General features: G+C 47.7%; 8 protein-coding genes across 8 annotated transcripts; 5 read left to right on the top strand and 3 right to left on the bottom strand.

Moving 5' to 3' along the window:
• Positions 1–229: 229 nt before the first annotated feature.
• Positions 230–6218, top strand: LDX57_004087 (uncharacterized protein). The gene is made up of 6 exons (XM_046085739.1): positions 230–1374; positions 1448–1615; positions 1672–1696; positions 1765–2373; positions 2455–5839; positions 5915–6218. Exons 1-5 carry the CDS (start codon positions 315–317, stop codon positions 5573–5575), a joined length of 4983 nt encoding a protein of 1660 aa, XP_045941702.1. The 5' UTR covers positions 230–314; the 3' UTR covers positions 5576–5839; positions 5915–6218.
• A 3324-nt stretch (positions 6219–9542) lies between these two features.
• On the top strand, positions 9543–10578 carry LDX57_004086 (uncharacterized protein; the record flags this gene model as incomplete). The annotated part of the gene is made up of 2 exons (XM_046085738.1): positions 9543–9913; positions 9972–10578. 2 exons carry the CDS (start codon positions 9543–9545, stop codon positions 10576–10578), a joined length of 978 nt encoding a protein of 325 aa, XP_045941701.1.
• Positions 10579–10783: 205 nt separating this feature from the next.
• Positions 10784–11680, bottom strand: LDX57_004085 (DUF1115 domain protein; the record flags this gene model as incomplete). The annotated part of the gene is made up of 1 exon (XM_046085737.1): positions 10784–11680. One exon carries the CDS (start codon positions 11678–11680, stop codon positions 10784–10786), a length of 897 nt encoding a protein of 298 aa, XP_045941700.1.
• A 2091-nt stretch (positions 11681–13771) lies between these two features.
• LDX57_004084 (uncharacterized protein) lies at positions 13772–14749 on the bottom strand (the record flags this gene model as incomplete). The annotated part of the gene is made up of 1 exon (XM_046085736.1): positions 13772–14749. One exon carries the CDS (start codon positions 14747–14749, stop codon positions 13772–13774), a length of 978 nt encoding a protein of 325 aa, XP_045941699.1.
• Positions 14750–16942: 2193 nt separating this feature from the next.
• LDX57_004083 (PLP-dependent cysteine synthase family protein) lies at positions 16943–17884 on the top strand (the record flags this gene model as incomplete). The annotated part of the gene is made up of 1 exon (XM_046085735.1): positions 16943–17884. One exon carries the CDS (start codon positions 16943–16945, stop codon positions 17882–17884), a length of 942 nt encoding a protein of 313 aa, XP_045941698.1.
• Positions 17885–18703: 819 nt separating this feature from the next.
• Positions 18704–20338, top strand: LDX57_004082 (carboxylesterase/lipase family protein; the record flags this gene model as incomplete). The annotated part of the gene is made up of 2 exons (XM_046085734.1): positions 18704–19266; positions 19321–20338. The coding sequence occupies 2 exons, from the start codon at positions 18704–18706 to the stop codon at positions 20336–20338; spliced, it is 1581 nt and encodes a 526-aa protein (XP_045941697.1).
• A 3203-nt stretch (positions 20339–23541) lies between these two features.
• On the bottom strand, positions 23542–24879 carry LDX57_004081 (uncharacterized protein; the record flags this gene model as incomplete). Its single annotated transcript, XM_046085733.1, has 3 exons — positions 23542–24287; positions 24338–24653; positions 24709–24879. 3 exons carry the CDS (start codon positions 24877–24879, stop codon positions 23542–23544), a joined length of 1233 nt encoding a protein of 410 aa, XP_045941696.1.
• A 1036-nt stretch (positions 24880–25915) lies between these two features.
• Positions 25916–26665, top strand: LDX57_004080 (blue light-inducible protein Bli-3; the record flags this gene model as incomplete). The annotated part of the gene is made up of 3 exons (XM_046085732.1): positions 25916–26098; positions 26167–26575; positions 26643–26665. The coding sequence occupies 3 exons, from the start codon at positions 25916–25918 to the stop codon at positions 26663–26665; spliced, it is 615 nt and encodes a 204-aa protein (XP_045941695.1).
• Between the last annotated feature and the right edge of the window lie 42 nt (positions 26666–26707).

Genomic DNA, 26707 nt, shown 5'->3' with positions numbered 1-26707 from the left:
CACACGCAAGGCATGACATGAGATAAAATAAAGGGGTGGGATACTCCGCTGTTAAAGCAGGCCATGATGGGCCAATTTATACACAGATTGTCTGCACTGCCGAATAAAAACATGGGGCCAGGCTGTAGTCTCGTGACTTGCAAGGATTGGACACGGGGTTTTCGTAAGTTCAGCTGATGGGCGCTTCTGCTGACCTGCAACCCTTCAACCACTGTAACGAACTCCTCCATATACTCAGGATATTGTCAAAGTCAATTCCTATTAGGGACGAACTTAGTCATGAAGTATGAAAAGATCGTCCAAAGGAAACCAAAATGACCACACGGACAAGAGACTTCCGCCATGATGATTACACGGTCGCTTGGGCCTGTGCGCTCCCATTGGAGATGGCAGCGGCAGCCGCGATGTTGGACGAGCGGCACAGTGACTTGCCCATACCCAGACACGATCACAACACTTACATACTTGGGAGTGTAGGTGTGCACAACGTGGTCATTGCATGTCTTCCGTTAGGGATGTACGGTACGACTTCAGCGGCGACTGTCGCGAGCCAGATGAGGGGTACGTTTCCATCAATGCGATTTGGGCTCATGGTGGGAATCGGAGGCGGTGCACCTAGCCAAGCAGTTGATATAAGGCTTGGCGATGTGGTTGTTAGCAAGCCGACGGGGTTGTTTGGAGGCGTGGTGCAATTCGACATGGGGAAAACAGCCAGCCAAGGGCACTTTATAAGAACTGGCTCTTTGAATAAACCGCCGCCGGTGCTTCTGACAGCTTTGTCTACGTTGCAAGCAAACCACCTGGTGGTTGGGAGTCGAATCCCGGATTTACTCCGGGAGATGGTCCTCAAGTACCCTCTAATGAGCGAGAAGGTCACCCATCTTGGGAAGGATCAGGATCGGCTGTTTGAATCAACCTATGAACATGAAGCACCGGAGGAGAAAACGTGTGACCTTTGCGACGTCAGAAAAATGGTGCAAAGACCGGCGCGACCCACTCCAGATCCTGTTATTCATTACGGTTTGATCGCGTCTGGTAATCAAGTCATGAAGGATAGCGTCATGAGAGACCACTGGGCCCAGGAACTTGGAATCATTTGCTTTGAGATGGAGGCGGCGGGCTTAATGGATATATTGCCCTGTCTTGTCATCCGAGGAATTTGTGATTATGCCGACTCCCACAAGAACAAACAGTGGCAAGAGTACGCAGCCGTGAACGCTGCAGCATATGCGAAAGAATTGCTTTTGATCGTTCCTCCAACGCAAGTCGCTGACACGCCGACCTATATCTCAAGCGAACTGATGTCCTACCGTCCAAAATACAGACTTCCAGATAACGAGTTTCATTTATATCAATTAAATACCATCGAACATTGTAAGTGAGCACACCGAAAACCGGATCTTGGGTCAGATTAAAGCAAATGACTAACTTTCCTTGGGCTGTCAAGTTGATGAAAGACTACTCGACTTGTTGTCAACATATGATCATGAAAAGACTCACTATCGTCTTTCTGCCAAACGCCTTCAAGGTACCACAAAATGGTTTACAAATCACTCCGTTTTCAAAGAGTGGTTTGGGGAGTCCCAATTCCAGACACTGTGGTGCCATGGACGAAGTAAGGGTGATCCCGTGCATTTGCACTGACTGGAGACTAATTGTTAAAATACACAGTCGGGTCTGGGAAGACAACAATAGGGTGAGTCATGATGTTTCTCATTATCCAAGCTTCTCCTCCCCGGCGATTTCGCCTAACGAATCCGACAGAACATCTGTTGTTGAAGCCGCCAAGTATAGGTCATCTGGCGATAGAGTTCCGACTGCCTTTTACTACTGTGAAAGTGATCGACCTGAACCTCTTGAGGCAGACCACATCGTGGCTAGTCTTATCAAGCAACTATGCAAATGGCTACTCAATACCTCTCAGTTACTTCCGGAGGATGTTGCTGCTGATATTCAAAGATTATACGGAACTATACGAGTGAAACCCGATTTTGAAGACCTTCGCAATCTCTTTGTCCGTCTTTTTGACCGCGTCCCTGGTACGGTTTACATCATTGACGGGCTTGATGCACTAAGCGCAAAGGGTGTGACTGAAGTGTTGAAACTATGCCGGTCATTGTTCAGCGATTCCACACTATCGAATCAGTCAAGACTACTGCTGATCAGCAGGGAGCACCTTCCCGGGCGTACGCAAATAGCGAAAGCGATACCAAACCTTCGTCAAATCTCAACGGATTCGAATGTTAGGGCGGACATTGAGCTCTACATTGAGTCCACCATAATCGACAAAAGGGCATATATCCACGAGCTTACGAATGACTCGGTTTTACTGGAAAGGATAAAGCATGATCTGATAGAGAAGTCCTCTGAAATGTAGAAACCCCTTTCGACTCTGATCTGAAAACTAAATTTACATCCCCTTCCCATTAGGCTGTACTGACATGTGGAATGCAGGTTCCTTTGGGTACATCTCCAGCTAGAAATCCTGTGGGACACGTGCGACACAGATGCTGAAATACGAACAGCGCTGAGCAATCTACCTAGAGGTCTAGAAGAAACATACAGTCGATGCTTGCAAAGAATGGATTTGCAGGATCGTCGAGTTTTGAAGGTTCTCAAATGGGTCAGCTTTACAAGTAGACCGCTGCATATTGAAGAGCTTAAGGAGGCCATTGCCATAGATATCCAGGACACTGAATGGGATGCTTCAAAGATACCCCGGGCAAGCTCCGTGCTAATTGGGTGCGCAAATCTCGTTGTAGTTGATCCGTTTGACAACTGTGCCCGATTCGCGCACTCCTCGGTGAAACAGTACTTTCAGGCAGAGAGTGATTCTATACCAGAGTATCCTAAATTCTCGGAACAAGGCGAGCTAGAATGCGGAGAGCTTTGTGTTAACTACTTATGCTTTAAAGATTTCAGCCTGCAGATCACGAAGCAAAGCAAAGAAGTTGCCATTTCTCTGCCTAACCCAGTCTCTATGGTGCGCCAGTCTCTCCCATCATCTATTGGAAAGATGTTGCCTCGTTCCTGGAGAAACAAGACAGGATTTGCCTTCAAGCAGGTTCAAAATCTACGGGCCGCACAACCTGACCACTCCCGTTATGCCTTTCTCGGTTACGCAGTTATGAACTGGGGCCTGCAAACAAAGGCGATCACTCGTACTTCTCCTGTATGGGAAGCATTCGAGCAGCTTGCTTTGAGATTCAGTGACACTTGGAACTTCCACCCATGGGTCCCCAGTGGTCGTTCTGCACGTGCGTATCTCCACGGCCTATTTGGATGGGCGGTGAAGGAAAGGCATCTCCCACTTCTGTCCATTGTTCTCTCTGCGTACGATGATTTGGAGGCGATTTGTAACCTGCCCCTTGTTGAAGAGCGTATCCCTGCGCTCCACGTTGCAGCCAAGCTAGGGTATCACGACGTCGTCGAAGCCTTGCTGCAATACTGCGACGTTAGCTTGCAAGACGTTGATGGCTACCTGGCATTGCATCATGCAGCAAGCAAGGGGCATGAGGAATCTTCAAAGCTGCTTGTCACTGCCAAAGGGGCGACCAATTACCGTGCTTTTAAGTTGAAATGCACTCCCCTATGGCTTGCAGCGAGCAAGGGCCACGAACACATTGTACCTCTACTATTACAGAACAACGAATACATTGAAGCAAAGGACGTCGAGAGCCATAGCACGCCACTCTTGCAAGCTACGAAGAACAACCATTACTCAACCGCTAAGATCTTGATTCAAAGAGGCGCCAAAATCGAGACGAGAGATCGTTCTGGAACTAGCCCTTTAATGTGGGCTTCAAAGAATCGAAACGATATGATAATGAGAGACTTGCTCGAAGAAGGCGCTAATCCCTCAACGGTCGATGGAGGCGCAGAAGGACTGCTGATTTGGGCCGCGAATAAAGGCTACGAAATTGTGGTGCAAAGGCTTTCCACAATTGTAACATCTTTAGAGGCCAAAGATATGGACGGCTATACAGCACTATCACGAGCGGCAATACAGGGCCACTACCCTATCGTCAAACATTTGCTCCAGAAGGGCGCGCAAACGGAGTCAAGAGATGAGCATGCCGGTCGCACGGCTTTATCATGGGCCGTTCGCGCTTTCGACACGGTCGTAGTTCAGACATTACTCGACCAAGGTGCTGACCTTGAAGCCAGAGATGGGTTTGGGCGGACACCCTTGTCTTGGGCTGCAGAGGAAGGGTCAGCAGCTGTAGTACAACTCCTCATTGACCGGGGAGCGGATGTTGCATCAGACGATGATAGCGGCCGAACACCGCTATCTTGGGCCGCAGGAGGTGGAAATGCAGAGGCAGTAGAGTTGCTATGCAGCCATGGGGCAGACCCGGCATCTCAGGATTATGACCTTGGTCGAACTCCGCGGTCATGGGCTGCATTGAATAGACACGAGGCTATAGCGGCCCTACTTCCAGGACAAGAACAAAACGGATCAAGTCTTCGGTCCATGGAGCTTGAACTACTGCAAGCCACCAAAGATGACGATGTTCATTCACTGAGACGTACCCTGAGCATTGCCCATGCCACAGGCCATCTTGCAGAAACTGTCTTACGAGTGTGCCTGGTTGAAAGTGTGACAAGAGAAAATATTGGTGCAACACAGTGTCTACTTGACTTCAGCATGTCCTTCCCAAGGGCTGTGCATACAGCACTTCTCCGGGCTATCGAAACCCATTACTATACCATCCTACTCATGATGCTGGACTATGGGGCTTCGCTGAACCTGAGATACGCGGATGGTAATACTCTACTGATGACCGCTGCTTTGAAAGGGTCTCACTATGCTGTTGAGGTGCTCATCGCACAAGGCGCTGAGTTGAATGCGAAGGACCACAATAGGCGAAACGTTTTGCACAAAATGGCTTCGGGTCGTGGGCCTGATTTGGAAGATGACCTACTCGATCAAATTCTCAGCGCCGGTTGCTCACTCAATGATCGTGATTGTGTGGGCCGAACTCCGCTTCATTGGGCTTGCGCTACTGGGAAATATCGAATGGTCCAATTAATGCTAACGAAATCATGTGGCCAAACGCCTGATACTCAGGCTTTAGACGACAGGGGTATGAGCGCTTTACACTTTGCAGTCACATATGCCTGGAACGACATTGTATTGCTGCTGTTGAGAAATGGAGCAAATCCTAATATTTCGAACGATGAAGGAGACACGCCCCTTCACTTTGCCGGGATGTTGGGCCTAGTGAACATTGCTCAGACTCTTCTGCTGTCTGGAGCCAAGGTGGCTGAACAGAACGTCAACGGATCCACGCCTCTTCACCTTGCCGCTCGTGCTGGGCGGGCAAATGTTGTCGAGATCTTGCTTCAAGAATTACCACTGCCTCTGCTCAAAAGGTTAGAAGGATTAAAGGATCGACACGGCCAGACAGCGCTTTCGCTGGCTACGTCAAACGGTCACGAAGAAGTCATCGACTTATTGAGATATGGCGGAATTGGCACTTCTAGCAAATTTACAACCCCCTCAACGTTTGGCTCGATTACAAAGGAGGTCTCTCGCTCAGTGTCAGGTTATGGTTATGAAGACTCCAAATGACGTGCAGTGTTCTGCGCACTTATGCCTCGGAACCTCTATCATCGATGACAGAATGCTCTTTTCCTTTCGTAGTCAAAGGGTCAGTGAGTGGTATTTACGAAAGCATATGAATACCGGGTCCAGAGCTATCCTGCAAAAGGGGCAGCAATTGACTGAACCGTTCAGCATGCTGCCCGAATGCACCCGATTAAAAATAATACAGTATGGACCCGTTCATTGAAAAAGGCCGACTGCTATGTTGATCCAGTAGAACGCACTTGACAGGTAACACATTCTACCTTCTTTTGCTGTTGTCGATATAGCGACTGTAAAGATCTAACACCTGACGACATGAACCAGAACACCAGTCACTGGGGAATTATTCTGACACCCGATTTTCTCCTTCGATGGTACAGTAATAAACGATCCTCTGCTTCATGCTTTCAGGTCGGCTCAACGCATATCCTAGGGTGACCATCTGTCGTAAAATATATTAGTTGCTGTAATCCGGTTAAAGCAAGACCTGATACGACAAGAGCAACCATGATCACTATTCCTCTTGGATAACTGCAATGAACTTAGGTGATTAGTAAGAAATTTCCCATGGCAATGATAGATTATTGAAAGCCATACAATGCTGAAGATTCATCGTCCCGGAAGATCTGCGTGCCTGCCATAAGTCCGCTGGTGGCAGTCATTACGACTACGAGAAAGTTAGCACGTTCTGGATTAGCTTTCACAACTGCTATATCTTACACATCCTAATAATCATAGTAGGTTAGCTTATGCTTCAAGAGTGCACAGGGGGCGAAAGGAACAACATACGCAACACTTATACTTCTCTCAGCTGCAGTCTTGCAATTGATTTGGATCCATGCATTATGAATAGGATGGTAACCCACTGCCAGTCCATTGACTGCTGTCCAGAGGCCAATTCGACTCCATTGTCCAACATGAGGCTGGACAGTTCTCAGCAGAATCAACGCTATGAGGTATGCGGTAATTGCCACCATGACGATCAACCCGTGTCTTTTGGTCTTGTCACTCAGCCACGCAAAGAAGAGAATGACAAGCAGTGTCGCGAAATTTCCAATCGCAGCGATAGCGTTCGATTCAATACGCGAAAAGCCTAAAGACATGATAATGCTGGGTGTGTATGTTGTTAGTGGGCTCCAAGTCGAGAACACACAGGCGGTGGCGATGAAGTGTGGCCATTTTCGAATGTTAATCAATGTTCTCCAGATATCCTGGCAGGATATAGGTTTATTATGTTCGTCGGTATCGGCGCGATCGCCCTCGTCGGTGTCATCGTTCAACTCTTTCTTCTTCGCCTTTGCACTTGGCTTTTCAGGAAGAAGGAAAAACAGAGCAATAGCCACCACCATCGATAGTATCCCTTCCACTATACAATGTCAGCATGGATTATCGTACCGAGATTCCTCCAGCTATACCTAAAAATATCCACTGCCATCCCCCGAGCCTGCTTCGACCGTCAAGCCTTAACAACCCTGCTCCTAGGAGAGGTGAAACGGCATTTCCTCCAAACATCCCGAAGAAGAAGATAGCAATGCGCTTGGTTAGCTGCTCTTTCGTATACCACGTGGATAAAGTATACATTGCACCGGGGATAAATCCAGATTCAGCTAGTCCAAGAATCGCTCTTGTCAAAAGGAATCCAATCTTATCCTTCACAAAGACTTGTAATGCAGCCACGGCCCCGAAGATAAAAACTTGGACACTTATCCATCGCCTTGGCCCGACCTGCTCTCGGAGTCAGGTTTTTGAGATTAAATTCATGTTCGGTCACACCAACTCGCTGAAGTATAAGATTCGAAGGAATCTCCAATATAACCACTCCCAAAAACATCAACTGATTTCCAAGATTTATTGTGTTCTGGTTCACGGATATCACATCTGCGAATCCGCCAGTCAACGCACTTGCAATATTTGTCCGTTCCAGTTGATATGTTGCAAAACATATGACGAGAAGCGGAAGAACTCGGAAATCAGCGCTTTTAGATTGTCAGTAGACAGGCAGTGCCAAGACGACGGTTGATTTGAAGACTCACGTTCTCCGGATGCGTGAAACTGAAACCGAGTCAAGTTCGCTAGATTGACAATTCACAAGGTTTTTGGGCTCCATGTTCCCTCAAAGAGTGTCAAGGAATATCGTCGTGCCAGAACTCTGCAAGAATGTGCCGCCTTATCGTCTGCTTGCTCGTAAGGACCTTGGCGGCCCGCTGCTTGGATGCATGATACCTTGGGGGTGAATGGTTCGATTGCAATTTCGTGCATTATCTGTGAAACTGTTTTTTAAGAGAATTTATATATCTTCTTCTACTGTTGTATAATACCATCTCTTCTTCAGATTCGTTCCAGCTGAAGTCCTCCGCCCATAATCATGGCATGGAAGAAATTGTAGCATTGGTTCTGGTTTCTTCGCATGATACGAAGGAAAGTTAATTTCGTTCGATTAGTTTGGAAGGTTAACCAATTGACTTCAGGCTAATGAAATGCTCCATAGCATGCTATGTCAGATGAGAAAAACTGGCAGCATACTCGGACTTTGTGGTAGCTGACGCTAACCCAAATTAGGAAATAAGTGATTCCTTTTGATATGCAGACTTTTGAGGTTCATTTCCAAGTGTGGAACTTGAGAGAATATTCAAATTCGAGGATATTTAGAGCTTGGCTGTGTTTGCGTTCTTCGTTCTTGAACTATCACCGGCATCATATGCTCAATCCAGTACATTTCCGAGAATTGCATGATCATAATTTAGCAGCAAGATCGTATTATTTAGGCAAAGCTTCTTTATCAGATGTTCCATGGACGGTAATTGTATACTGGCTACTAAGAGCGGAAATACTACGTCAAATGCAATTTCAGAAGTTCCATTTTGGACAATGACACGGTTTAACCAAGCAGCTTTCTGCGGGCTTTGGCATGTTTTCAGCAATGTGGGGCCAGCCTATCTCAAGAATAAGCCTTATATACGGTAACTTCATTTTTCCCATTGGCTGCCAGTAGATTAACCGGTCGGGTGGCGAGAGTAAAAATTAAGGCAACAAAATCATGAAAACTTTAAGCCGAACCGGGTTGGAAATGAAGTCCTTGATGTCATGGTGACTACGCATTGACTTTCTAACATGTTGTAATATCTCCCCTCTGGTAATTAGGGTATTTAGAACAGGCATTGAGCGTTGGGTCAAGGGGTTTAGAAAGGCGAGTTATCATACCTCTGGAATATGAGTCGAATGATTAGCGATAAACTATGGCACCTGCCAAATTCAGTACTTTGCCAAAACTGTTGTTTTGGGCTACGGCTGTGTGGCTTATAACTCGTCAGCTACGCATCCAACTTGTCCCACCATTCATCTTGACTCTTGGGGTTACGCTTATATGGATGGGCATTAACATCCTATCAATTGTTGTTCGAACACTAGTCAGACGTCATTCAAGCAAGCTGAAACATTTACCCGGGCCCAAAGTGCGTTTCCCCGACTGTTGCCACGTAACCAGCTAACTCGTTAGTCCTCAAATTTGTTATACGATCATGCCTTCGACATCTTTGATGAGCCTATGGCATACAAGGTTGCAGAGTGGATAAATGAGAGATCCTATCCACAGGGCTTAATGCACTTCTTCGGCCTCTTCGGATCTGAGTACCTTATCCCTACCAATCCCGAGGGTCTCACTGAAGTACTGTCGCAGCGGCACTACGACTACGAGAAGCCTAGTGGATTCAAACGATTCACGAAACGCTTTTGGGGACACGGCATAGTACCCCAGGAGCAAGAGGAACACAAAGTCAATTGAAAGACATACCTTCCCGTATTCAACCAAAGCAACATTAACAAGATCAGGTCAATCTTGACTAAGAAGTCAGTGCAGTTCGCTGATCATATCTTGGACTTATGTGCTGTTAACGGGCTGCGAAACAATTGCAAAACACGTTCGGTGGTTGTGAATATTTCGGATCTGGTTGCCATGGTTTCTATGGATGCGACGGGGATAATTGGCCTCGGTGTTGATTTCGAGACGATTCTTGGCAAGAACCATGAGATCTTTCATGCGCATGAGATGCTCTTCGCCAGCAGCAAAGAGAAAAGAGCCCTTTTCGCACTATTCAATCTTGCTCCGCAGTGGTTGCTGAAATTTATCCCTTCCTCAACGGCGAAGAGAATGGATCGAGCGCACGATATCATGACAAATGTCTGTCGTCAGACGATCCGAAAACGAATGGATCAATTAGAAAAGGGCGAAGACCAGGATCTCTATTTCTTGACTAACCTCGTTAAGTCAGATCTTTTCGATGAAGAGAAAGCGATCGCACAAATTGTTGTTATCCTAGGTGCTGGGTGAGCCTTCCCTTTTTTCCCCTAAGACTATCCGGATCATCTTTTCTAACATTTGCAGGTTCGAAAGCACTGGGGGCACACTTTCCTGGGCGCTGTACTGTCTCGCCAATTACCCCGACGTCCAAAAGATGTTACGGGAAGAGTTGGCCCACGCGAAAGCCGGGAGAGAATCTTTAGAGGAAGAAGAATACGATCGGCTGTCTATGCTAAACGCCATAGTCATGGAGGCCACCAGACTATATCTTGCATTTCCACTCCTCCTTCGCAAATCCATCCGCGATACGACCATCAACGGTCAACTAGTTCCCAAAGGCACGTACGTCGGAATGTGTACTCGGGCAATCAATTGTGCTCATCATCTTTGGGGCCCCGATGCAGAGAAATTCAATCCAGAAAGGTGGATCGACCGCTCAGATGCCCAGAACCATAGGATCAATGCGTTAGGGGGAGCTCCAGCTTCAGTATGTATGCTCTCGTTTTTTCATGGGACGAAGAGTTGCGTAGGGCGAGCCTTGGCGCTGGCACAGATGAAACGACAGATTGCTGTGCTTGTGGAGCGCTTCCTTATTGAGCGAACGGAGAATTCGGATCCTCGTCCCTGTGGGCTTTTTGCTACCCGGCCACCATCGAGTTTACAGCTGCGATTTACAGAACTTGATATGTAAACAGTCCGTTGTCACAGCAGATGGGATTGTTCGAGCTTCTTGCTTTATTTCTATCCGCACCTGGAATGTTTCATTTATCTATGCCATGCTAGTTGGTCTGATTGCTGTACATTTGTGTAGTTCGGCCAAATTCATGATTAGCCAATGCCCTCATAGAAGCCACCGGGCCTCATCTTTGATGTTGTTTCAAAGTCCCAACAAAAATTCAAAATATAACTTTCTCAAATGCCTCCTGTAACCCTCTGGCGCCCAACCACGCCTCTAAAGCTTGCATATCCCCGCGGTTAGCCCTCTGGCCGCCGCGCTCACCCAGCGAGTCTGTAATCTCCTCCATATTATCAAACACTCTCTCCACGCCATCTTTCTCGCGGAATCTCTCGCTGACTTTCTTCTGGTGGCTGGGTATATCGCCCCACGAATGCGTCTTGATGAAACTCATATAAGAATCGATATCGGCTGATGCTCCCTCTAGGCACAGCACACCAGGTTTCCCAGCGAGTACAAAGCCAGTGAGAGAATATGCCGGCGCATTATTGACCATGTCATCTCTCTTCTTCCTCGTCGATAGAGACGGGAAATAGAACCAGACTCGTACTATCGGCCCTCCCCGGCCGGAACCCGCATTGCTTTCTTCCGCGGCCTGCGCTTCTTGTTGTTTTTGCTTTTCTAAGAAACGGTTAAGCTCCTCTTGCACGTACTCGAACGTTTCAAGGGCATCGTCTTGCGGCATTTTGGCCGTCAGTTGCGCTAGCTCGGCCTTGGACATCCAATCCGGCTGACGCAATGTGTAACTTGCGGGTGGTGGCTGGTCCATAGTTTCCGTATCTTCGGCTTGAAGAGGGATAGAGAGATTGACTTGGACGGACTTTCCTCCGTCTGCAACTGGTAAACAGACTGTAAGGTATATGCTGGCAGGGATTCCCGCGGGCATTGGTAACGTGGGATCTTCACACCATTGCCGAAGTTTCTCCACACATTGGGATGTTGATTCAGGGATCTCAACTTCTCCCGGCGAAGGGAACATGGCGGTCAACAGGTCGATCATAGATATCTGTGACTCTAGCATGTCCGGTGGAAGGTATGAAAGCTGCTTTTGTGCCATTTCGGATAGCTGTGTCCATGTGTAGCAAGGTGCACGATAAGAGAATATTATAGAAAATAGAAAGATGAACTATAATCAAAGAACCGTGGTAGACTTGTAATGATCACCCTTTAACTGCAGCTCAAGATTTATCAAGATGTACTGGGTATGCACAATGTGTATGATTCAATTGGCACAGGCACTGGTTGTTGGCAGAGGCAATTTGTGGATCCTTGAACCGAGACCGTCGGAACATTAATTCTCCTTTAACTAGTTACCTGAGATACGTGCTTCATATTTGCCATGATTGGCCCAAGATTCCCCGCTCTGCAATTGGTTTTGGGGTCCACTCTATCTACCCTTTTCCCTATTCATTGTGATGAAGGCACATTCTTTGTTAGCTGCATGCCTCCGCTCTTTCTCTCATTCCTGCGAGAACGGATGCCTGCAATTGTGGCAGCACAACTATCTCTTGTGCAGTAAAATAGGGCCCACTACTGGAACAGGAGGACACGGTTCTGTGGATCCTTCCACTGCTCCTCGGTCTAAACAATACGCGGTTGGAATGTGCGCAGGGTTCCGAGGATGCATAACTGGACATTACATTACATCTTTTTGCATCGCCCGCTTGATCACGCTGAAAATCGAGCTCTTGGCTTCCACTTGAGGCAGTGATAGAAGGAGGCGGACTGAATTACAGTGATTGATTCGAAATTCGTGGATCTCATGTTCCTTGATACTGACATCTGTTGTAGCGGTGATCCGCTGTAACCCTCTACAAAGCAGTTATCGGTTCTGGTTATATTGAACTTTCATTTCAGGTCAATTACTCTTGGATACAGTACAAACGATCAAACACTCTTATCATATAATCCCCAAGCATTGTATATTTCTACTAGAGCGAATTTATACCGTATATATCTACGCTAATGCGTGTTATTCCTCCTTTCATTGAATCATTGCCGGTGTACCCCGTATAATTTCCTATTTGTTCCCTAGACAGAATAGACAGCCTAATATGGCTTGGGACTGTGGGAATAGACAGCTGGGGTATCATAGATGATTGGCTACTTCTAATACATCGGCATTAACTGGTCCTGATTTATCAATTCGGGTTCAAAGGCTGTCATTGATGTCAGTGATTGGCTGGCTGCATAGACATGCTACACGCGCTACATAGGAAAATACTCCAATGTACTTCTATATAAGCTGACCTCGAGTCTTTCTTGAGAAGACTACACAGCAGACTCGAAAACTTTACTACACTGTTCAATCTTATTCTCACATTCCCCCTTACAGTGATTTTCAAGGCTTTGGGGCTAAGTTAAAAATAGACAACGGCAATCTGCGAAAATTATATCTCTCAAATGGATGACCCTCCCGTTTCAAATTACACAAGAGCGACATATACTAGCGACAAACAGTCCCCTACTCCATGGTACGACAAGAGAATATCCTAGCGTACGGGGCGACGAACTGGTTATCGACGTCGATATTACTTATCCTGAAGGTGGACGCGATGCCTGGTTGGATGTATTAGGTGCGTGATGTGGGTTGACCGCATCCCTGGGAATCTATAATACCTCTGGCATGTTCGACGTCGTTATTTCAAAGGTACTTTTGCCGGATGAGTCTTCCTCTACTATCGGTTGGATATTCTCAAAGTATGCTTTCCCAATCACCTGTCGAACAGTATCACCTATTTAGGCATGTATGATGGTCCTCCAGGATTTCACTTCGACGCCAAGCTCCCGAGATACACTTGCTTAGATGGTGGTAATTAGATATTACGCGGCCATTAAGAATGGTCCTATGCTCTGATAAAGGCGCATGGGAATATTATCGCCCATTTGCCTCTTTATTAATATTATAGGCTGGAAAGGCGACTCCTGCACTTGGGCAAGATCCGCTGAAGATATAGGTGGGCATTTAGATGCTGATGCGATTATTCACGAGAGATAACTAGGATGATAACTAATTTCCCACGCCTTTATCTGTGTCTGCTCTTTAGCTGATCCACCCTTAGTCCCGGGGGCATATTTTGATCGTCTGTGTTCATTCATCATGATAATGAATTGAATTATTGGTACACTTTGTAGTAATTTCAGGTGCTCAGTACTCAAATTTCTCCCCAACAAGTTTTTCGCTCAGCTTCCAGAGCTTTTCAATGCTCTCGTCATCTCGGATGTAGTCTGCCCCAGGCTCTGTGACTTGGCTGTTCTGCAAGAAAGCAGGAGACTTGGTAGGCAGCTCGGGATCGAGTGCAGCGATCAGGGGGGTAGCAGCGATCTGCGTGTAACTCTTGAATCGAGGCTCCTCAAACTCGAAGTCTCGACCAGTGTTCTTTTTGGTCGCCGGAAAGATTCCGGCATAGTCATCCCATGTCAGGTGGGCACCCAGCTGCGTGTCACCGTTATAGCCTGGATGCGCCGCTGTTGCCGTGATGCCGCGGGCCTTCAGCTTCTTGGTCAGGCCATACGCAAACAGGATATTCGCGGATTTCGCCTGCCCATATCCGGCCCAAGGATCATACTTCTTCCCGCCAGAGTAGTTCCAGTCCTCGAAGCGCACCGGACTGATTAGATATCCTGAACTCGTTAGGTTTACGACGCGAGCATTACCAGTCTCAGCCGCTCCTGCGAGCAGAGCAGGAACGAGCAGATTCGTAAGCAAAAAATGACCGACGTGGTTTCCAGAAAACTGCATTTCAATGCCTTGCTTATCGACAGTAAATTCCTTTAGTGCCATGTTTCCCGCACTGTTGATGAGGACGTTGATTTTGGGTGCCGTGGCTAGGATCTCTCTGGCGGCTTGTCGTACGGAGTCATGGTCAGACAGATCAACCTGCACGAAGGTGGTTTTAACGGACGAGTCGATAGATTTGATTTCCTCCAGCACTGGTTCCACTTTCTTGGCTGTTCGCGAGGCGATTATGATGTGTGCTGGGGCAAACTTGGCTAGCGAAGTGGCCATCTTGCTGCCAATGCTGGGCTGGCCGGCTCCGGTGATCAGAAATGTACGACCCTTGATCTCCTGGGAAAAGGCGCTGGTGACATCTTCGCTGCTTGCGGTTGCGTCGAAAATGACCATGATGACGGTTGATACGAACTGTTTCTTGCTTTCGCGAAGGCAGGCACGCGGTAATGAGACAGAGGCTCAGAGGTGGAATTTTTGGAGAAGATACAAACTTATTGAATACTCTGCTATAAATTAATAGCCTATATATATAACAATCGTCTTGACAGAACAAGGATATACAGCCCAACAGAAGACACAGGAAAACTAACAGTGCTTACAAATGAGAGTATTACAAATGAAGCCTTAATCCCTTTGATATCCGATCCTTAACTCCGATCATAATGACAAGCAGGTCCACTCGTCTTCCATCGCTCCTGATCACAACTCTGTCAAGGCTGCCTTATGCAACCACGGCCTGGAATGCTGTTCGTATTTCGCATTGTTGGTCGGTGGGGTCTGAACTTCCTCGGCCTGGCCGATCGCGTCGATATTTATTGCCCGATGGAACGATTCCATCTTCGGCTGAAGTGAGATCGGTGAGATGTTTATGTGGCTAGAAGCAATTCACCGTACCAACAAGAATAGTTTTAGGATAATTGACCATTTTCAGTGCAGTGTAAGATCTCAACGAAGCACCCCGTAGAAAAAGAAAAGTAGGGAGTTGACAAACAAAAGAGAGCCGCGGATCTCGCTAGACCTAGCTTGTATAAAAGACTATATACCTTTCTACCATGGCATCTACTGCTCCCGGTGTGGTTACCGCTTCAGCTTCAGCCACCGCGGTGCATAGTCCGCCATTGTATGTGCCGCACCAAAATCAATTAGGGCAACAAGAATCCCGTGCATTTGTCCTTAACAACCTCGCTCAATTATCAACATTCAGTTTGTCACAAACAGCATAGATAAATCCATATAATTTTATTTATCAAGGTAACACCAAGACCTCTTCCTAATATCTTGCTGGCTCGACAACTGCCCCCTGGAGAGTGATTTTCAAACCGATCAAATCCATGGACGAAGAGAGTAAATTGGAAAATGTGCTAACTCGTTTTGAAAACCCCTATAAATCACTCGATTTGCGGCGCAAGCATTGAACCTGTACATCCGAAGTCAGATCTAAGATTTCAAGTCTTGCTATCAGTGGTGTTCTTCTTTGTTCCATCAGCTTTTAGTGGTTACGCAGTACGCACACACGATCGTCTCTTTTAGTAGATTGGGGAGCTCTCAAGGTGGAGTGGAGACAATTGCGGGTCAAATCATTCTGGTTTAGCCTCTTGATGATCGCTTCGGTCAGGCTTGTTGGCTTTGGCTTAAGGTGTACATCTATGTAGGCTTACATCAAGTACCCGAGGACAACGTAGGTAATCTCTTTGGCCAAGCTTGCCCGTGCGTCAAATTCCATAAATGCAAACTGTCCAACTTATGGTGTCAGCACGAAGAGATCAAGAGCAATAAAAGCCTGAAGAGCCTTCAGTCTTAACCCGAGCAACAAACCAAATTTCACCCAACTACTTTCTTTGGTCAACAATCAGATGCCACAAGCTCTCAAAAGATGTTCTTATGCCACCTTGGAGTCTGTGGCATTCTGGAATGTCGGTTGAGTTGCTTTTACTGTTCGCACATGAAGATTACTACCTTGCAAATTGTTCGTCAAACCATGCGTCTACCTAAGTATCCTTTAGCTAAGGAACAAAAAATAACAATGGCCCTCAGGCCTTTTCATTCAGCCCCTCAGACATGATAGGCAATGCCGACATATGTCGCACGAAAGATAAGCAAGTTTTCTGCTCTTTTTTCTAGAACGCATTCACAAAGCTCAATTTAACTATCCAGGTGATCGAAAGACGTGTAGGACATCCTGGAAAGGATACTAGCATTGCTGCTTTGGCATGATATATTGTGGATGATGCGCTAGCTGCGAAAAACCGGTTGAACTGATTTGCACCGGCGGGCGATTTGTAAGTATAGACTTAATCATTCAATCTGCATGTCCTCAGGAGACCCACGCAAAACAAGACATCGGCCTTCGGAGATGGAGTCAAGGTCCGGTCCACTATTCGAGTTGAAGCTCGTCTAGATCTCCCCTTGCGGTGTCTTGGCGCCCGGAGTTAACGTATTTAGTCATCCGCCATGCCGACATATCAAATTTCTTACTTCAGTCTTGACTCGTTTTACATTATTTGTCCCCTTAATTTACCCTGGGAAATACAATCAGTCTTCGATATACGTCACGTTCAAGGTCCTTGACACATGTCCAATCTTACCATGGCTGCACCAGTCCTAACCTCGGCGCGCCAATTGGTCGGCAACACGCCGGTCATCCAACTGCGCAACATCGTCCCTGAAGGGTGCGCAGATGTTTTCTTGAAACTAGAATCCATCAACCCCACCGGATCGTACAAAGACCGTATGGCCTTATCCATGATTGAAGAGGCCGAGCGCCGCGGGGACCTCAGGCCCGGCATGACCGTCATCGAAGCCACCGGTGGAAGCACGGGGTCCTCCCTCGCTTTCGTGTGCGCCATGAAGGGCTACAAATTTCTGGTTATCTCGTCCAATGCGTTTGCTATGGAGAAGCTGCGCACTATGCAAGCCTTCGGAGCCACCCTCGACCTTGTACATAGCCCGTCGGGGAAAATCACGCCCGATCTAATCCCTTCGATGGTTGAGCGGGCTAAAGAGACTGCCAAAGACCCTTCTTATTATTTTACAGCGCAGTTCGATAACCGCGATGCCCTTGTCGGGTACGAAGCTATAGGCCGAGAGCTATTAGAGCAGATTCCCTCGGGGATTGATGCGTTCTGCGGTGCCGTTGGCGGTGCGGGCATGGTAATGGGTTCGTCGAAGGTCTTGAAGTCAAAATGGCCTCATGTTCATATTGTTGTTCTCGAACCGGCTTCGTCGCCGGTCATCACAGAGGGTCGGACGGGGACTCATGGCGTCGAGGGGATTGGAATTGGATTCCGTCCTCCTCATCTCGATGATACCCTGTACGATGAAGCTCGCTCTGTTCCGGAGGCAGATGCGCGCGCTATGTGCCGTCGTCTCGCAAAGGAAGAAGGGCTTCTGGTGGGTACTTCCACCGGCATGAACGTTGTCGCCGCAGTGGATCTGGCAAAACGTTTAGGGCCGGGGAAGAAGGTGGTCACTGTCGCTTGTGATACCGGGCTCAAGTATATGAATGGCAACCTATTGGCAGATGACTGAAACATGTGCCTGAAATTCCCTGTACTTCGTACTGTGTTCATGTTCACTTCGACCAAACATGTGTTAATTGATTGATTATGAGCCATTGTGTATTGGCTTCTTTTTTCCCTTGTTCTTTTCTTCTACTCAGTCAGAGAAGTATCATGACGTAGACACAATCGAGCGATTGATGTCGAGTAACCCCAGAAGGGCATCTGCTTGTTTCAACGATATCGGGAGTCAACGGAATACGCAGATGCGTCTTCAATGCGTCATTAAAACCATTTCTACCTGTGTACATTTTCTGCTTACAAGCAACTCCAAGCTAGGTATCGTCAATCTAGACATATTCTGTGGTCCAGAAGCTGTAGTTACATACTGATCTTGATAAGGCAGAAATCCCGGGGGCGTTGGATGCCTGATCCCCTTCTTGGCCAAGCGTCTTTCCCAAGGCGGCTAGCCCCGATACCCGGTCGATCAGGCTGCAACAATACCCGAAATGGAGAGATACAGCGCCCGTTCACGTTGATCCTTTTCATCCTTTTTCTCAGCAAGATGCATCGTTCGCTCCCAATTGCCAGAAATTCTCCCAAGATTCTAATATCTTGGCGGAGGGGCTGTAAGGCTGAGCCACGCATATGTGGGCTTCTCAAGAGGCAGATGTCCAGATATGCAGCTGCCTTACTTCCTAGAAGTAATCCAAGGCTGATGGTAGGATTACGAAGGAACAATTGGACCTGAAGAATTGCAGGGGTATATAAATATCAATTGTCGCATCTCATATGTGATACTGAGTCCACTGTATTCTAATCGAAGCCCCCAAGCTCGCTTAACCTCGAAATGCGCTCGCTGCTATTCTTCAGCCTCGCCAGCCTCGCTGCAGGCTTGGCCACACCGTCCGCCGATTCTATGCCTACCGCTATCATCGATTCAGGTGCCATCGTTGGAACAGCAACATCTCTGCCCTCGTCCACTGTCGTTGTGAGACAGTACCTGGGCATCCCGTTCGCTGCGCCGCCGGTCCGGTTTAGTCCCCCCAAGCCTGTGGCTCCATGGTCCGGAATGCGCAATGCGACCACGTGGGGACCAGTCTGCATTCAAATGATGAACCAAGCATCGAAAGACTATTACGACTTGGTGGGCATCGGGGACGCTTTAGGGGGGGAGAGCGAGGACTGTTTGAACCTCAACGTGTTTACTCCGGCGGACGCGTCGGCCGGGTCTAAGCCTGTGCTGGTTTGGATATATGGCGGCAGCTTTATAAACGGGGGTTCCGCTCTGTCGATCTATGATGCTACGAGCTTTGTTGCCAACCAGGACGTCGTAGTGGTGACATTTAACTACCGAACGAATGTGTTTGGATTCCCTGGGGGTGGTGTTCCCGAGGAAGAAAAGAATTTGGGGTGAGGGGATATCCCCGATGACTTGCACCAGCCTAATATTGACTTTTGATTTAGTTTCCTAGACCAACGTCTTGCCCTAGACTGGGTGCAACGCAACATCGCTGGCCTCGGAGGCAACCCATCCCAAGTGACTATCTTCGGCGAGAGCGCTGGCGGAGGCACCGTCGATACACTCATCACATCACCACCCGAACCGCTTCCTTTCCGTGCAGGAATCATGCAATCAAATCAGGGGTCCATTGTAGCTCCTCTGGACGACAAGGCAGGATCATACCGCCATTCGTGGCAAAAATTGCTCAACCTGACCCACTGTCCAGCGGACGGCGCTATCGAATGCCTTCGCAAACTTCCCGCCCAGAAAATCAAGAGGATTCTTGAAACCGCCGATCTGCCCTTTGGTCCTCTTCCTGACGGTGGCGTCACGATGTCGAACACCCCGCGACAGGACCGGCTTCGTTCCAGCGAGGGTAACTCGACCATAGCGCGAGTCCCAGTTTTGTTCGGCAACAACGCGGATGAGGCAAGGCCCTATCTCGTTGGGGCTAACGACACACGCAAAGCCCTCGAAGGGCTCGGTCTGGGCAAGTTCGCGGACACGCTTATCGAAGCGTATCCTCTCGGGCAACCCGGCACGCACACTGAGAATGACCGGCTTAATCTCATCGCCAACGACCTTGGCGTGCACTGCCCAATGAAATTCTACGCCAATGACAACCTGAAAGTAGACATCCCAGCTTGGAGGTATTTTTTCAATGCTAGCTTTCCCAACAACGAACTGTTCCCTAGTAGCGGGGCATATCACATGGCGGAAATACCTCTGGCTTTTGGCACTTATGAGAAGAATGAGGCCACCGAATTGCAAGCTAAAGTCAGTCAGGCTATGCAGAAAGCATGGGCAGACTTTGCCAAAGACCCATTTGAAGGGCCAGGATGGATGGGGGTTCCTATGGTTGGATTATTTGGGGATGGCGTGAAAGTAGGCATGAATGAAGAGGGAAAGAAGGCTTTGAGGACAGTCAGTTCTAAAGACATGGATCGGAGATGTCATCTTTATGAGCTGATATATGGATGATCTGAATCAAGTGTGGTTGGAGTTGTACATTACATGGCATAAGCTGATTCTTCATTTTTGGATGGTCTTTTCGTTGCGTTTCTCTCCGTGCAGGCATACTTTCAAAGCCTCCGGAGCTTCAATTGTTGTATATGAAGGCTCTGAGTCACAAAAGAGTTTCCTACACGAAATACGGTTATGATGAGGTGACTATTCGCTCAGAGAATGGATTTGATGGAGGAGCGGGGGGAGAGGCCCCTTTTATGTTGAAGAGACTTGCCATCAATTCACTGTATAGATCATCACTACAATGTATTCTTCCCCAGGCTTCACTCTGGTAGTCACTAACCTGCCTTTATTAACTATGGTAGCGAGTATTAGTCACCACCCACGGGGAAGAGTTCCCCATCACCCATCTCTACATTCACTTGATACCGAAGAAAGCACTCGTGGCCGCTGATAATTCGGTCCCTGTCATTAGGAAGGAGCGAGGAGGGATCTCGGAGCCTCGCGAGTCTTTACATTACGAGCAATCAATATGGCCGGTCTGTAGGCTGATTTGTATAGCTCCCGTCCTACTAAGTAAATCAAGTAACATATGCCTCTCGATAAACGAAGCAGCATGATGGAATTATTCGATTCTGTAACGAACAGGCAGTAAGTTTCGTAAATGGCTCTCTAATCAATCTCAAGGGAGAGAGACCACAGCAGTGCTGGTAAGTCTCCACACATTCTCCGACGTGCATTAGCCCTACACCCTCAACTGTAGGGAGTCTGGGCGCCATCAGGTCTCCGGACTTCAATTCCGCCGTGAGATTTGTAATTCCGGCGTTTTGCACCGAAGGAAGGATTGGCAGTGGGATCGAAGAATGATGCCCGAGCTATATAGTGCTTTTTGGGGACTTGTAGTAGTGGCCATCGATGACCTCTTGTATATCTTCTAAATCTCATACATTAGTAGAGTTTATGAGAGTCCATTGCTTTCTAAGTGATGGAATACGTTCTTGGCGCCGGTTTCGCGACATCCGGTCTGATGGTCACTATGATGTAGTTAACCATAGAATGGGACTCACTCGCTTTCGCCTTACGCACCCCTTGCATCCTATCTTCATCACAACCAACTCAGCACTAGCAATCGCTCAGCATGGCCGAAGCTCAGGATTTGCCGACGGTAATACGTCTATCTTACGACGTACGAACCTTCAGCTCTATAATCGCCCTTTGTGACCATATAGAACGCCAAGTACGAACTATGACTGAGACAACAACAATTGAATACAAAAATTTATCGATTGAAGCATTCGAGCATGTGTCCCGGGAACTGGAAGCACCGTTCGAAATTCATCACGCAAGGCAAGGAACTCAAAGAACTTTCGAACGAGTAACTCTTCAAGTAACGAATCACTCTTCTAGGATCACTTTCAACTCTGTATTGAAAGTCCTACGGATAAAACTCAAGTAGACTGCGCTTCTCGCATGCTACATGGCCAGGGTCAGGCATGCATTTTAGGGGTGGGTCTGTTCAGGGGTCATCGTATCGCCAAGTAAGTCATATATCGCCTTATTTGGGTCAGAAATTCCGGATTCTGAACTAGTATAGGGTTCAGATTCGAACGGGGGGTATACCCGGGCTCCGCACAGGAGCCAACCGCTGTTATGTGGAATTTCAACCGGTCAATTACCGACCAAATGGTCTCCTTAGTTTAGTGACTAGCCCTATCTCCGTATGAAGAAGGTGTTATTCTAGTTCTCCCAGAAACTGCTATTTGTACTTCAGTCATGTCGCATCTTTTAGGTTGCTTGCTGGTAGCCCGAGTGTAGTTCGAGTAACTGATGATAGATGACCAAAAGTATTATCGGGTCGGTTCATATGACGATAGGCGGTAGCTGCGACTTCCTGTAGATCAAAGCACTCTCTATATCCCTATATTATGGACTTACAGTCTGGTCCATCATTAAACCTTTGTATAAACAAGTATGGATCTACCCTCTATGTTTTATCAGGCGATAGCAGCTAACATTTCATCTTGCTTTTTAGACCATGAATATACTTTGAGTCCTAGTTTAACGTCAGAAGTTCAGCACTATATGCATTCGTTGATCTCAACATTAAAAGGTACTCCGTACAGCAAGATGATATCTTCCGAACGATTAAGGTGTTACAAATCCTGGGGCTAGTTCGGCCCGACCAAAATTAGCACCGGTCCAATTCTGGCCCCCAAGATCTTTCTCTCAACAACGAACTTCTTTCATTCAATTTTTATAACTTCCATAGACTCTCATAAGAAACCATGCCTCGTTCTCGCCTCGCCAATGTCAATCTGGCCGGCCATTTGCCATTTATGCGACCAATCCTTCGATTTACCGATAAGCATTATATCAAGTACGTACATTCTGTTGTCTTCATTGCCCGACACAAACTTATTTGAAATGCCAGGATCATTGTCATTTACCTCATAGTACACCTACTCGGGTTCGTAGTAGGTTGTCGGTGTTTATTCGAGGTCAAATCGTGTCGATATTATGAGGGTGTCCTTCGAGCGGTAGTCGGGATCCTGATTAATGGCTTTATCGTGGCGGCTGCTGTGTCAAAGTATCTCCAGGCTAGGGTCTCGCGATGGAGAGAGGAAGGTCAAGGTGGTTATTGATGTGGCTATGGATCCATTGGTCAATTGCATTTATTATGTCTTTAAGGGTCCGGTGCTTGACGGAATCATACATTACGATTCTTTTGTCAGTTTGATAGGGCAAGCGCTACAAACAGGAACTTGTATATGATCTTCGAGAATTTTTGATGCTATTTCTATAACTTCATGCTCTTCCTACCGAACTCGCCATGATAAAATCTTGTTTAAACAACCTTCACCCGTGGCCGTTCTTCCCCGAAGCGATATTGCATCAATGTAAAGCCCACTTGACGTACTTGAACTACATTCAGGCTTTGGGCATTCAGGTCGATATGGATAGAATTATCTAGGTGATATCGGTTGACCTGTCCAGATTTTACACACATGTCTACGAATTTTTTCATTCATGGAAGCACTCAGTCCCTCCCATAAGCTTTCTATATCTGTTTCTCTTGCTCTCTAAGATAGTCCTATGTTCCAGGTATCCAATATAGCCCAAGATCATCATAGGTCTCATAAAAGCTCAGTCCCTAATTCTTCCTTTTACGTTGTTTTCCGTCTTTTTCTTCCGCTATCCTTCCCCTTCGCCTGACCTCTTCAGCACTCGATCCGTCTTAACCACTCCTTCACAAACCAGAAGGAACTTGAAGCTCCAGAGTTGACAACACCGTGGTATCGCTCAACTCGCCTTTCCCGCAACCACTCCAGCATGTCAAGCGATTTCCTTGTCAGACCTATGTCCCGCATGTCGTCCACTATGTATATTCCACGAAGCGCCATATTTTGATTCACCGGTCCTGGGGGAAACCAGCTCACCAACGCTTTCTTCGACCGCAACTGATGCATCAAAAGAGTTCGCATCCACTTCCTCGGCGGTTCGAATGGTTTACCTGGTCTCAATATCTCAAAATGCCACATGATATGTTCATTCCCCAGCTCCCGGATCGGTGTCAGTGCCGTGAACGGCCCTCTCAGGAGGAAGCCGTCGTCGTGCAAAACTTTCCAGCTCACTCCCGACAGCCGCACCATCATCTTGAAATCCATCTCTAGCGACATACATGACTGTGGTTCGAGGCGAGGATCTTGGACTATGACGGCCGCTTCGAACATCTCGTGCCAGTATTCTTCGTTGATCAGCTGATCGGTCGACTGGATTGGCTGCAGAGGCATCAGGATGATCGAGTTCTTGGTCATTGCCGCTGTTGAGATGCACACCGATCCGTCTTTCGGTTTCACGAAAGAGAGGCAAAGCCAGAGGAGCATGTCCTTGAGATAGGATAGTTTCTCGGAAAGCGAAACTGAAAACAAGTTGTTGCCGGCGTAAATTTCCATCGTGCTGTCCTCTATGATGCCGTTAGAACAGTCTCCACAGCAAAGGCAATATTAAGCTTACCATAACCGTTGTCTGCGCTGTTTAGCGCGCTGAAAATGTTTTCCAGAAGCACCAGCCCCAGCGCCCCATACTCCTCTCGAATGTAGTTTTGACACGACATAGCTTTGACGCTAGATCCGGTCCTGGTCAAGGTAAGTGCTTCCAACATGAAGGTTTCCATGTCTTGCACATCGGCGATAGCGACCGGTAGCTTCCATGTCACGCTGAATTCAGGAACCTTCTTGCCATCTGAGTCGTCATTTTCGTCAGGCTCTGGGTTGTCCGGTTCTGACTCGCTCGCGTCTGATGACCGTCGCTCGGGCGCGTCGTTATGCTTCTTGATCACCATCGTCATTAGCTAGAAAATTTCATTGCGGTCTGGAAATACATACAGCATTTACAGGATAGCAATGATGACACTGCGCAGATATAGGAACATATTGCTCATGCGGGCCCGCTTTGCATCTCTCTGCAGGGTCTCCTTGGAAGGAGATATGGGTGTAGTGTTCATTTGGATCTTTGCAGTTGGCATAGTGATAAATGTTCTCGTAGAAGTTGCACATTCTGCCTTTTTACAGATGTGGTGAGGTCAAAGGATGCTTAGTAAATGTCCAAGGATTGCTCTGTTTCGATATCGATAAATGATGACTTGGATGGATGATATGAAGGAGCTCATGTAGTGTTTGGAAAACCTGGCCATGATGGCCCACCGATGCACTAATATTATAAGGATGTCTAACTAGCGAAGTTAGCAGCCCGACTGGCGGGATACTCCACAAAGACTCTGGTCCAGGCGGTGGTGTCTTGCAAACAGATTGTTGCTCTTAGCGTGTTGTGCCATTTATGCATGCTTGGGTGTGAATCAACCTTCTGACTTAGGGGCAGTGTAACTAGATAAAGGACGTTTCCTTTGGTGGACTAAGCACGGCATAGGAAGAAATCACTGCTGCACTCTGCTGTGTGGGTTGGACTGGCTGGATGGTGGAACAGGAAAATATCTAGAGATTTTAACCAGTTCGTTTCTTTGTCATTTAGATCAGTTCATGTTGTAGTATCTCAAACAATGATCTCGTGATCTTGTAGCTAAGACATGGAGGGTAAATCAAGAAGAGGATCATGATAATCTTTTATCAAATACCCAAACTGTACATTCCATGAAAAGATCAAGCTGATCTTCCAATCCACCAGAAAAGACGATCTGAGAATACTCTCAAACGGCGTGAGCATATACCAAAGCAAAAAGCCATCACGGTGCCTGAGGCCCCATTCATATATATATCCACCAATAGCTTCAGTCCAAGCCTTGTCTCAGGAACAAGAATCCGATCCAGACCAAATGGCCCATCGACCGATCGATCGATCATTTTCCCAAGCAAGCAGATGATATCACCCATTGAACCGGAAATCCCAGTGGAAGTGATGTTCGCTCCTGACGTCACCGCTACGCCAGCCTTGGCAGAGTGCGACAAGTATATAATGTCTCCGCTCGAAGCTCTGAGCTCCTCCATCAACAATTGTTTAATCTCTCAATTGCTGTTTCTAAACATATTCCATCTATCTAATCTGTTTGTACTAGACTTCAATCTATCTCCCTCCACAATGGCTTCCTCCAACATCCAGTCCGCAGACCCCTACAAGGAGAAGAGTCTTGAAGACCCCCCTCTCGCCCAGAAGATCGAGGATCTAGTCGACTTCATCTCCGAGACGAAGTTCGGCATGCTCACGACCAAGGCTTCGGATTCGGATCTCCTGACATCGCGATGCATGGCCCTAGCTGGAAAAGTACACCCCCCTCCTCCAAACACCCGCAATCTCCACACTCAGGCAGATACTAACAACTGCCAACGCAGGAACACGGCGGCATCGACCTAATCTTCCACACGAACCTCTTCTCGGGCAAGACGCTCGACCTAAGCATCCACCCCCAAGAAACCAACATGTCCTTCCTCGATCCCGTCAGCGGCTCCTGGGCCTCCATTTCCGGCACCGCGTCTATCGTCGCCGACCCCGCCGTCGTCAAGAAATACTACTCGCCGACCCTGCCCGCCTGGTTCGGCGACCTGGGCGACGGCGTGCATGATGGCGGTCCGAATGATCCGCGCATCGGGGTTATCCGGCTGGAGGCGAAAACGGTGACGCATATGGCGGCGCGGAAGGGATTGTTGGGGCGCACGATCACGACGATCAAGGGCGCCGCGCAGGGCGATGTGCCGGCGATCAATAGTCTGAGGGAGTTTACGAAGGAGGAGTTGGAGGAGTGTAAGTTTTTCTTTCCCCCTATCTTTCTCATCTCCGTGTTGGTGGATGCTGATCTGGTTTTGGGTAGGGCGTCGGACACACAAGGCCTAGATGAAGGTCTTTTTTACGCAATGATCATGAGGTCACGGAACT

The sequence above is a fragment of the Aspergillus melleus genome (genome assembly GCF_016097325.1).
Source record: "Aspergillus melleus strain CBS 546.65 chromosome Unknown contig2, whole genome shotgun sequence".
NCBI classification, from domain to species: domain Eukaryota; kingdom Fungi; phylum Ascomycota; class Eurotiomycetes; order Eurotiales; family Aspergillaceae; genus Aspergillus; species Aspergillus melleus.
Note: the sequence above shows the minus strand (reverse complement) of the source record. Positions and strands in the feature narration are given on the sequence as shown.

Coding starts and splice junctions, on each gene's coding strand:
- LDX57_004087 (XM_046085739.1), top strand. CDS start 315: ATGACCACACGGACAAGAGACTTCCGCCATGATGATTACACGGTCGCT. Junction 1,697..1,764: donor TCTGGGAAGACAACAATAGG/GTGAGTCATGAT, acceptor CGAATCCGACAG/AACATCTGTTGTTGAAGCCG. Junction 2,374..2,454: donor ATAGAGAAGTCCTCTGAAAT/GTAGAAACCCCT, acceptor TGTGGAATGCAG/GTTCCTTTGGGTACATCTCC.